Below are 12,427 nucleotides of genomic sequence, written 5' to 3'. Positions count from 1 at the left end.
GTGTAGGCAAGATTTGGTGTACATTTTATACATTAACCAGAAAACACACTAACTGTGGCGGACGCTAACCAAGGTTCTCCTGTACTATAAATATGACTGAAATTTTGCCTAGAATGAACTACATTCCTCCCCACTCTCTCAGGTGCACGTCAGTGCAGGAGGAGGAGTGGTCCAGGTGGAGCTACCAAGCACTTTTTTTTAACTTTTTAAACCGTTGCTTTATGGCTACAGTTTATTGTTATTATCGTGCAGTAGTAACGCCGCTGATATGAGCGGCTCCGGTATGACTCGGGGCGGAGGGGAGCAGCCCACAGACGCGGGACATGGACACAATTATTCCACGCCTTCTTCATGTCCTGAACACATTGTGCGCACTCATCCATTCCACGCACACTCACACTGCAACTGACAAGGTAAGAAGTCATTGAAGAAATGAGATTACTGGCTAATTAAATCAACGCACCGGTTCTATTCACACTAATCCACTCTAATGGCTCGAACGAACGTGACGTGCGTCATTGCTGTGCGGAATATGCGCTGTATATTTGCGACTCGTCTACACTGCCCGCTTTATTAGCGAATGGGTTGGTCCGTTAGCATCACTGTTTAACATTTCTGTATGTCGAAGCTCTACAAAAAGAGTTTCTTACAATTTCCATGGAACACATTTTACCTCTTGTAGAAACTACCTGTTTTTTTAATTCACAATTGTTTCTTTTAATTGTCTTTCCTGATTAATTGTTAATTTCTAGTTCCTTGCAAATTGTGTTGAATTTCTCTCTAAAGACCAATACTTGTTGCACAAAAAGTACTCATATTTAGTGTCCAATTATGGTGTCTGAAATGGGAGTGCACTGGATCCTGTCAGACAAAATGTTGAAACCATTCCCCCATTGAAAATAATGGGGAAACATGTCCGTTCCAGAGTCAAACTGTCACCCCCATAAAAACTTTACTAACTGTACAGGCAATTTTAAGTGAACATTTTAATAATAATAATAATAATGATAATAATAATGCATTTTATTTGTATAGCATTTTTCAAAAATACTCAAAGACACTTTACAGAAAAATGGAGTTGAGTAAAAACAAGTAAACAGTGTAAAAGATACGTTAAAATACAACATTCATTCGTTTATACACAGTTAAAATATGAGTAAAAGCGAGGCGGGGTACAGCAGTCAGGTATAAAAAGTTAGACATTAAAAACAACACAAGACATTTATGTTAAACAGTCACCTCAAAGTGTAAAGCTAAATTCAGCACCCTTATATATACATATATATATTTTGTGTAATATTCAGGTGTGAACACACTGAACACTTCATTTCACAAGTGAATCACCGTAGAACAAAAACACACAAAAAATGTGTGCATGACTCATGATGCTTGAAATATTCTGCGCTTGCTGAATAAGAGGTCTTGCATGACAAAGTTTTGTGTGATTATAAAAGGAATCTTACTCGTTGCACATCTTTCAAGGTTCCGCTGCATTGACGTACTCATCCATTCATTCATTCATTTCTACTGCTTGTCCTCACGAGGGTCGCAGCTGTCTTTGGGCGAGAGGCGGGGTACACCCTGGACTGGTGGCCAGCCAATCGCAGGGCACATATAGACAAACAACCATTCACACTCACATTCATACCTATGGACAATTTGGAGTCGCCAATTAACCTAGCATGTTTTTGGAATGTGGGAGGAAACCGGAGTACCCCGGAAAACCGGGGAGAACATGCAAAATCCACACAGAGATGCCCAAGGGTGGAATTGAACTCGGGTCTCCGAGCTGTGTGACCTGCGCGCTATGCTATGCTAAGCTATGCTTTTACATTTAAATTGTTGTAACATGCAGTCAAGATGATGTAATGCATGCAGTGCTTAACACATGTTTTAGACCACCTATCATAAAACAAGTATACAAATGTTTTTTAGTTTCACACTAAGTTGTTATTTACATACTATATATGTTTCTACAGGATTTGCAATGGCAAAACGCTATGCATATACGTCCTGTGTTCTTCTCCTGGCATTCACTACCCTGCCATTATCGCTCTCCATGCAAGATGACCTTATAGTCAATACCAGCAACGGAAAAATCCAAGGGAAGCGCCTTTCAGTGCTCGGTGGTGATGTTGGAGCCTATCTTGGAATTCCTTATGGAAAACCACCACTGGGCAAACTGAGATTCCGAGCTCCAGAGCCTGCAGAAAGATGGGATGGTGTGAAAGACGCAACAAAATATGCAAATTCCTGCTACCAGGTCCCAGATGAAGTCTTCCCAGGTATAAAATCATGGCATGAGTTCTCACTGGTAACCTTAATTTCCCTCAAGTTTACATATCTCCACGTATATCAACTTGTATGTATGTTCAGTGGCTTCCTCTGGTGTTTTAAAGCAACCTATTAATTCACATGTGTCAAATTTAGCCTGGGGGGGTGGGGGGGGGGGTCGAAATCCGGCCAGCGATGCAATTTTATCCGGCCCGCAGAACTGTTAAGAAAATAGCATTGAGTTAGCCTGCCTCATAGACAAAGTCCTTACCGCAATCTGTGCAAGTAAGAAATTATTCCAGTTCTGGCATTTTGATTTGAAATATATATTTTATATAGCACAAAATTCACAACCTTTCTAATAAGGCTGTACAAAATGTAACTGTACATGACTAAAAACACGATTACACCCTGTCAGTACAAAAACCCTGTAAAAAGGAACAGACAATCAAAAGTGACCATTTTAAACACAGCAAAGCATGCTGGGAAGTGCATAATCTTCCCGTGGGATGTGCAACAAAGATGTCTGTTGATATAAAATGAATAAATTATGAATACGTTGTCCATCAACAGTGGACAATTTAGTGAACAATCACTTATTTAAATCAGCAGACTATTGGAAGGGAGACATTTGCATGCAGGCAATGGACAGAAAACGGTGACATTTGCTTGCCTCCTATGTAAAAAAATTGCCCATGTGGATTGGGACTATTGTCTAGTTTGACCCACAACCTGAAGTAGGCTTTGAGTTTTGTCCCCCGGTGAGATAAAGTTTGACACCCCTGCCTAAAACCAATAACATTAGCCAAGATTTGTAGACTAAGAATCAAATAAAGAGAAAACCTTGCTAGAATAAAACTCATATTATACATCACTGGCACTCAGTAAGGTACTGATTGATTTATGACAGCAGAAATTCAGAATCTAACTTGAAACAATATTGTTTTTCATATGTTTTTATATCTGCCAGTACAGTACATGTGGGCAGAGTTAAACAGGGCATACCTCCTACTATAGCTGGAACTGGCCTGGGTCATGGATACGTTGCTATTTATAAACACAACCACCTGTCAGGAGTGGTTGTTTGGAAACCAGATAGCACCGGGCATATGCACACATACACTGAAAATATCCCAAACTGGCACCAAATATAGTTTTGCAAACAGAAATAGATATTCTCATGGTAGAACCTACTCATGCCCGTTTTTTTTATAATAGCAGGTCATAAAATGAGAATTTATGACTAACTGAAGTTGACTTTATTTTCCCAACTGCTGCAGCATCTCAGTCACTTTCCTTCATCTCAGAACTTTCTTTACAGGTTTCAGAGGTTCAGAGATGTGGAACCCAAACACTGAAATGAGTGAGGACTGTCTGTACCTTAATGTGTGGACCACCTTCAACAAAACCAGTAAGAGCTCATCACTGGCCCCCGTCCTTGTCTGGATCTATGGTGGTGGGTTTAGCTCGGGGACATCCTCTCTGGACATGTATGATGGCCGATACCTGAGTAAAGCTGAAGGTGTGGTTGTGGTGTCAATGAATTACAGGTGAGATTCGTTCGTTCGATAATGCTAAATGTTTCATGTGTTGTATGGGACGAGTTTCTGAATTTACTGAATGACCCATGACTCAAAACATTTTTTCATTCATTCATTCATTCATTCATTTTCTACCGCTTTTCCTCACGAGGGTTGCGGGGGTGCTGGAGCCTATCCCAGCTGTCTTTGGCCAGCCAATCACAGGGCACAAATAGACAAACAACCATTCACACTCACATTCATACCTATGGACAATTTGGAGTCGCCAATTAACCTAGCATGTTTTTGGAATGTGGAGAAAACCCACGCACAGGGAGAACATGCAAACTCCACACAGATGGCTGAGGGTGGAACTGAACCCTCGTCTTCTAGCTGTGAGGTCTGCGCGCTAACCACTCGACCACCGTGCGTTTATGTGTTTCAGACATACTTATTATGTTCTGTTAAGGAATATCACATGGTTACATTTCCATTACATACTTAATGTGCTTGGTTCGTCTCTTTCGTCCTTCGCATAAATGCATCACCTACTATAGATCATTCTGTGCTTCCAACCAGGTGGGAACATATAGTATGCATATAGTATGATTAGCGTATACAGTAGTACTGATGCAGGGAAGTTAATGAACCACTTAGAATGGTCCTTCTTTCAGAAGGGCCTACTAAAAATATTACTTTGAATGTGTGTGGGAATTGATTTTCCGCTTCCATTAATTTGTATTATCATTTATAACAGAGTTGGTGCACTTGGTTTCTTGGCTTTGCCTGACAACAACAACATCCGGGGTAATGCAGGTCTGTTGGACCAGCGCTTAGCCCTCCAGTGGGTAGTTAATAATATTGTAGCTTTTGGAGGTGATCCTTCAAAGGTGAGGCATTTCGAAGCTTTTTATGCAGTTAAGTTGAGTTAAGTTAAGTGATTTGCTGTTCTTTCCAGGTCACGATTTTCGGGGAGAGCGCTGGGTCAGCATCTGTAGGCTTCCACCTACTCTCCCCGGGCAGTCGTGGTCTTTTTCAAAGGGCTGTCATGCAGAGTGGTTCCCCAAATGCACCCTGGACGACAGTTAGCAAGACAGTCGCAAATGAAAGGTAGTGTGTTTGTTAGTTCATGCATCGTAGTTTAAGCGTAGGGTCCTTTAGTTATTTATGGTATTTACTGAGTTTACTTTTAAAGTAAAGTATACCAGCATTACTCCAATTACTGTTTTTTTACTTGTCATGGCTGAAATCATGTTCTTCTTTAGACCCCAAACTAGTTGAGACTGAGTCAACAGCCCCCAGTGGGTTGCAAGCTTTTAATGCATAATCGCTTCAATGGCTTCAAGAAGCAATTAATCGACAATTATTTTTCAGAACATTATCATGCAAATCTCCAGTTGAGATGTTCTTACCTCATGACAGTAATAAAGTGTAGCGTCCTGGTGATATTATCAATAATTTGTCATTATATAATTGCTTTGCCATCCAGGTCCATGATGCTGGCAACATTACTGGGGTGCCCCACATCTTCCCCAACCCATCTGGACATGTGTCTGCAGAAGTCTGATCCACGGACTATAACCTCAAAGCAATATGAAGTTCTCAAACAGCCATCTGTATTAACCAATCCCTTTCTCCCTCTTGTTGATGGCAACTTCCTACCAGATGAACCTGAAGTAGGTGTGGCTAGGATTCAGTGAAAAGTGACTGTGCTGGTTTATAATGTTATAAGCTCATAAAATAAGTACAGAATGTAATTAAACTGGCATATACACTATGTACTGAATGCATCACCAGGGAAAATAGATTTAATACATTAAAGTTGTTGGAGCTACATCCAGTAAACACTCATTAATGTACTTAATAGTCATACAGAGTGGAGTAGCGCTCTGCATGACTGATCTTTGGCAGAGAACAGAAAAGACATAAACCACAAACAACCACTTTTGTTTTTCAGTAGGAAAAAATATCCTCATTGCTGTATGTTCAAAGTTATCAGCCGACCTGTTTTAACCTTATTGCAGAAATGCATTCCAAATTATCATGTATTGTATGCAGGTTCACAGTTCACTATTCCAAATAGGCAATTCAATAATTCAAAAAGTCACCAACCATGGTAGTTGCTGTGCAAGACTGACATCATGCCTAAGAATGCTGCCTTTTAAATTCTCCAATCCCCTCCTATTGGGTGGCAACATTTTTCTTTAATATTAAAAATAAAGAAACGTTTAGACAAAAGACAATGCCGTGAAAAATGTAAATATATAGTTACTGATGGATGTTGTCCATCACAAGGGTGAACTTGTGAACTGGATAAGCAGAATACAACAGACATGTTTGGAAAAAGTCATATTTTTCTTTTTCATTTCTTGGCAGGTGTTGTTGCAAAGTAATGACCTCACGAAGAAAGAATTGTTGATTGGATTAAACAAGGATGAAGGGACTTACTTTTTAGCATATGGAATGCCTGGATATCACATTACTGGTGAGAGTCTCATCACCAGGAAGGAGTTCATGGAAGGAGTGAAGATTGCAATGGCAGACTTGGGCTCTGCCGCAGAAGAAGCAGCAATTTTCCAGTACACAGATTGGACCGATCAAAATAACAGGATGAAAAACCGTGACTCTTTAGGAAGTCTAGTTGGAGACCAACTTTTTGTTTGTCCTGTACTGGAGTTTGCACGTAGGTAAGTGAATGCAAGTCACTGAATTTTATTGATGTTGACGTTTTAGTGATTTTGTGTGGGGCTTATGTTATTGTAAACACAGCAAGTACAGTATATGTCTAAATATTAATGATGCACACTTGGAGAACAGCTCAAATTATGTTGATAAACCATACCTGTATATTTGTCCTTAGTAAATATCATGATATCACGACGAGTAACGACTAGTAAAGTAGCAGTGGCTCTACCGTGGCTACAATGAGTTTACTCGCCAACTAAACCGCTATCTTGCGGTTTTACAATGGTAAATGACTGGTCATCCAGCACCATCATTTTCATGATGACATCACAGATCGCTGGAGCCCCCGGGTTGTCTCTGGCAAACTTTTCTGGACTTTTCAAACAACAACTGATAGCTTGTCCAAATGTGCTTTTAGCATACCTCAGACTCCGTTTGTGGCAGAAAAGGCTTAGTCCGCCTGACTCTCCCAAAATAGCTGAATAGTTGAACGATGCACAGTGACACCATCTACACCAAGATCAGGTTGTAGGTCTTTGGAGGTGATCAGTGGGTTGAGTTTGACTGTTCTCACCATCCTTCCACATTCTGAGATTTTTCTTGGCCGGCCATTCCTGGCCTTAACTAGGACTGTGCCTGTGGTTTTCCATTTCCTCACTATGCTCCTCAGAGTGGAACCTGACAGCTGAAATCTCTGCCCGAGTGTTAGTATCCTGCCCCTAAACCATGATGTTGAACAATCTTTGGTCTCGGGTCATTTGACAATTGTTTTGAGGCTACCATGGTGCTACTCTTCAGAGAAGATGCAAAGTGGAGAACAACTTGTAATCGACCACCTTAAATACCCTTTCTCATGATTGGCTTCAATTATATATACATATATAGGCCAAGGGTCAGTACCTTACCAAACAAATTTTGTGTTCCATTAACTCGTGCTAAATGTATTCAAATCAATAAAACAACAATGGTGCCCAAATGTAGGCACCTGCCTACTTTTGTTTAAATAATTATTGCACACTTCCTGTAAATCCTATAAATTTAATTTCACTTCTCATCTATCACTATGTCCGTCTGCTATATGATACGTATATATATATAACTGAAATTTCTGATTCCAATCATTTTTCAATCCAATCCACTTTATTTATATAGCGCATTTTATAAACAGAGTTTCCAAAGTGCCGCACAGACTAGTAAAATACAAAGTAAAAATAAAATACAATAAATAAATGTACAAATTGAATTTAATCCAAAACTAAAAAATCAACTAAGAAATAAAATAGTAAAATAGACAAACAGACAAAAATAAACAAGAAGAAAAGCAATAAAAGTATAAAAAATAAAGCCAATTAAAATAAAAGAAAGAACTAAAAGACACAGGACCATACGACTCACTTCGAGTTAAAAGCCAGAGAATAAAAGTGGGTTTTAAGACGAGACTTAAAGCTCTCGATGTTGGGGGCCTTTTTTACTTGGGAGGGGAGAGAGTTCCATAGCTTGGGGCCAACCACAGAAAAGGCTCGGCCTCCCCTGGTCTTAAGTCTCGTCTTGTGCACCACAAGTTGGAGCTGGCCCCTCGGACCTAAGTGACCGCGCTGGAGAGTAAATTAGGATGAGGTCTGAGATGTATTTGGGGGCCAGCCCATTCAACGCCTTAAAAACAAGCAATATTTTTAAAGGAAAATCTTGAAAATGATCAGGGGAGCCAAACTTTTTCATACCAATGTATTTGTTTGTGCAAGTGCAGTGATTCTGTGTCTCCACCCCCAACAGGTACTCACAATATGGTGGTAAAACCCTCCTCTATTTTTTTGACCACCGGTCCTCCATAAATCCTTGGCCTGAATGGATGGGCGCGATGCATGGCTTTGAGATTGAATTCATCTTTGGAATGCCACTCGATACAAAATTGGGATACACAAGGACTGAAGTGAACATGACCAAGAGATTCCTGAAACACTGGGCCAACTTTGCAAGGACAGGGTATGTGTCATCAAATACAGCACAGTGGAACCCTGATTAGCATCATTAATGCATTCCAGATGGTTAGTTTAAACCTGAAACCAAATATATATATTTTTTGTTGATATTCAACAAATATTCAATATTGTTCTTCACCTTCTTGGGAAAATTTTGATAACACTTATTTTGGCCCCATATTCTCATTTGCGGTTGAATGGAGGCCCTGAGTGAAATATGAACTAAGTATTGCCAGATTTAGTCTTAGGCATGTGATTTAAGATGGCTGAATAAACAAACAATGCAGTCAGCCATAACTGTTAGCATAGTAGACAAATGACGTGGCTGCATGGCTTTTGTAAGTTGAGATTGTTTTCCATACAACACTGCACAGCTGTCATACGCGGAGCTCTGCAGAAACACGTGACAAAGTGTGAAATATAACAATTTGTTGCACAAACAATTTTGTGGGACAAAACAAACTGAAGCTAAATTTTTGTAGAAAATTTTCCAAACCAAAACATATGTTCAGAGGAGTTTACGCTGACTGGGGTTGCACTGTATTGTCAATTAGACTCAACAAAAATATAGACACAATACTTATGTTTCTTTCATGGGGGAAAACTTTGTCAATGTCCGAAAAGGCCTTCCTGTCAAATATTTTTGTACAAATCTGTGTAAATCTGTTAGTGTGCACTTCTCCATTACCAAGATAATCTATCCACCTCAAAGGTGTGCATATCAAGATTCTGATTACACAGCATAAAGGTGTGCCTCCCTCCACCCTCGACCATCTCTGTGTGGAGTTTGCATGTTCTTCCTGTGCATACGTGGGTTTTCTCTGGGTACTTCGGCTTCCTCACACATTCCAAAAACATGCATGCTATGTTAATTGGCACTTGGAATTGAACACTCCTATTAGCGTTAAAGGAAAACTGCACTTGTTGCCAGTATGAGAGAAATGAACATTTTTTTGGTGTTTTCTAAAGAGTGAAAAACAGGCAGTGTGATACACAGCTAACAATGCACGTATTGGGATTCACCTATTTCACCTGTAAAGTCCTCCTAAGGTGCCCTTAGGGGTGTTATTTCATATACAGATGGCTCTAGTAATATTTAATCATGTGTCTAATAACGTATATAGATGATCAACAACAGTTTTTTTTTGTTCAAACTTTGACCTTTCTAAATTGCATACTCAATACTAAGAGTGCCCGTGTCTCACAACTGCATATACTGCAGTGTACTGACTCCTTGGGATTTTTGGGGTGTCAAATCTTTGTCTGCTTTGTTCAGCAATCCAGGAATTGATGGGGCCACATGGCCTTTGTTCACCTCTGAGCACCAGGAATATGTCACGCTGAATTCTAACCTTCCTGAAACAAGAAGGATGATGAGAGCCAAAGAGTGTTACTTCTGGAATAAACTGATACCAAGTATACAGAAGATTTCAAGTAAGTCATGCTTTCTGTGAATCCTCCATTCACCTAACCACAGATAGTCTTAGAGTTGCCTGGTGTGTGGTCTACAAAAGCAAGTAACCGCTGGGTTTAACCGCTTCTTAATAAAAATGGTAAAAAACAAAATGGTACAACCTTGATCACAAAACATTTTTATACGGTTCCACTTCAAGATCGTTATTCGAAAGAGACTCCTCTAATAGAATCGTCGAATAGTAGACTATTCTAAGACACGCAGAGTAGCAATTTGTCAAAGTTTAGCTTTAATGTCAGCAGTCATTGAATGTATAGCCTATCATTGTTACACCTACAAACGTAATAACTGCCCACAAACATAATAAACCACAAATGTAATACAAATCTGCAGCTTTGAATGTAATAATCCCACAAATGTAATACATTTCCCACAAAGGTAATAAAATTTGTCTACTGCAAACGTAATACTGAATTCCTGAAATTAGTACATATGTGGGAAAGTGAAAAGTAATATGAGACACAATCATGATCTTTGTGTCCCACATTCCAAAAACATGCTAGGTTAATTGGTGACTCCAAATTGTCCATAGGTATGAATGTGAGTGTGAATGGTTGTTTGTCTATATGTGCCCTGTGATTGGCTGGCGACCAGTCCAAGGTGTACCCCGCCTCTCGCCCGAAGACAGCTGGGATAGGCTCCAGCACCCCCGTGACCCTCGTGAGGAAAAAGCGGTAGAAAATGAATGAATGAATGAATGAATGTGGTTGTTGTTTGTTCTTTCTTTTAATGAGGGAGAAGGTGTAGATGTCATTTTGAGGATTTTAACAAGATAATTCTTTTTTTTTTGTGGAAAAAAAGAGTATCATTTGAATACATTAAAGGAATCTTTAATTATTAAATTATAATTTATTTTAAATTAAAAAGATAACATAATTGTGATAATTGCCATTATTTTAATAAAATTATTATTACTATTATTATATTTTATTTTTTATTTTTTATTTATTTTGATTATTTCTTCCCCATATACACACAAAATCACACATACAAAAATATACTGTAACTAAAACGCACATGTACGCCCACAAACAAAATGTAATAATTTCCTGCAAATGTCATAGTTATTACATTTGCAGGAAATTCAGTATTACGTTTGCAGATTTCAAATTTTATTATGTTTGTGGGAAATTTATTAAATTTGGGGGATTATTACATTCAAAGCTGCAGATTTGTATTACGTTTGTGGTTTATTACATTTGCGGGCAGTTATTACGTTTGCGGGTGTAACATATCATACAACTAAAAATAACGAAAAAAGGCAAAGAGATTGGACATGAGCAAGCATGAGCAAGCATGTCCAAACTTTTGACTGGTATTTAATGACTATTTAGTAAGTAGATGTGTTTGTTTCTGTCCACAGATGAGCTGGTGTGTGGGGCTGCAAATGGGATTACGCTCCACTATCATTGTAAATTGCTCGTGGTTTTATTGTTTATCAGGTTTATGTTTGTGTAGGGGGTAGGGTCTGTCTTCACCCATACAGTGGTGAAGTAAGGTGAGTCCCACCCTATCAAAAAACTGCAATGGTGTGACACTGGCCGTTGCTGTATGCCGCTAAAAAAGCAATAATATTTTTACACCTGTGTGGATTGGCTGTTACAGCACAGCTTCTCAACTCAAGTTTTAGTTTCCATCCATGCATGGGTGGAGGAGCACAATAAAACCAATGAAATTTGGTGCTATAGCGCTTTGGCATCTTTTGAATAAATTTCAATTAATATTTTCAAACCGCCTTTGACTGTTGTGAGGAACTTCTGAACAATATGCTAGTTGGATCATACGGTCACACAGACACCTCTCAAGAACTGCACACTGTTTTCTGGGACATTGTGTTTTAAAAAAATACATATATAGCTGTAGCTTGGAGTGATATTTTTGTGAGAGATTTTTCACATTTTTTATTATACCCAAAACTAAAACATGCTACTACTACAGTTTCATTATATGAGGTTATGATTTTAAATTGGCTGAAATTCAGTTCCACGTTGCGAACATGATTTCAAAGCATGTCACACATATGGTCTGAATGCCTGTTTCTATCTGATATTTAAATTATTATATACATAAAAAGGGAATAAAAAGATCCTTAATTTTTTTTCTGAATGCACTGAAGCAAACATTATTCGCTTTTACTGTATTATAATTTCATTGATTTGTTGAAATATTGTTTAATAAAATATTATTCAACAATCATATTTGGTGGTTATCATTTGCTGGCAGTCCCGTTTTTATCAGGCTTGATTGGTTTAAGACCTGACAGCAATAAGTGAACTTCTGCAAAGTAGAATTCTGCAGGCCATTCGGCCCTTTGTATTTGTAAAGCTTTTTAGATCTTCCAGAATCTGCACCTATCCCAGCTCTATTTTTTGTATTCCATGCTTCCCGCGAAAATGGTCCATTTTAATGTATTCCACCCATGGCACCCATGGTCACACTCCCAAGTGCTCACGAGGACTTGCGGATAACTGCCGAACCCAACTTTATAGGAGTTG

The 12,427-nt window shown here is 38.9% G+C and overlaps 1 protein-coding gene across 2 annotated transcripts; it reads left to right on the top strand.

The window, feature by feature from the left end:
• Nucleotides 1–245: 245 nt before the first annotated feature.
• Nucleotides 246–11,607, top strand: LOC131134944 (cholinesterase-like). 2 transcript variants are annotated; one of them, XM_058080671.2, is made up of 10 exons: nucleotides 247–413; nucleotides 1,980–2,285; nucleotides 3,596–3,824; nucleotides 4,552–4,684; nucleotides 4,753–4,904; nucleotides 5,284–5,470; nucleotides 6,171–6,481; nucleotides 8,253–8,462; nucleotides 9,735–9,892; nucleotides 11,296–11,607. In XM_058080671.2, the coding sequence occupies exons 2-10, from the start codon at nucleotides 1,988–1,990 to the stop codon at nucleotides 11,388–11,390; spliced, it is 1,773 nt and encodes a 590-aa protein (XP_057936654.2). In that variant the 5' UTR covers nucleotides 247–413; nucleotides 1,980–1,987; the 3' UTR covers nucleotides 11,391–11,607. The 2 variants fall into 2 exon arrangements, with proteins under 2 accessions (XP_057936655.2, XP_057936654.2); XM_058080672.2 differs by lacking the exons at nucleotides 4,552–4,684; nucleotides 4,753–4,904 and having other exon boundaries at nucleotides 246–413.
• The last annotated feature ends 820 nt before the right edge of the window (nucleotides 11,608–12,427 follow it).

The sequence above is a fragment of the Doryrhamphus excisus genome, linkage group LG8, assembly GCF_037039965.1.
Source record: "Doryrhamphus excisus strain RoL-2023G ecotype Guam linkage group LG8, RoL_Dexc_Guam_v1.1, whole genome shotgun sequence".
NCBI classification, from domain to species: domain Eukaryota; kingdom Metazoa; phylum Chordata; class Actinopteri; order Syngnathiformes; family Syngnathidae; genus Doryrhamphus; species Doryrhamphus excisus.
The sequence above is the reverse complement of the archived record's forward strand: the minus strand, read 5'-3'. Positions and strand labels throughout refer to the sequence as shown.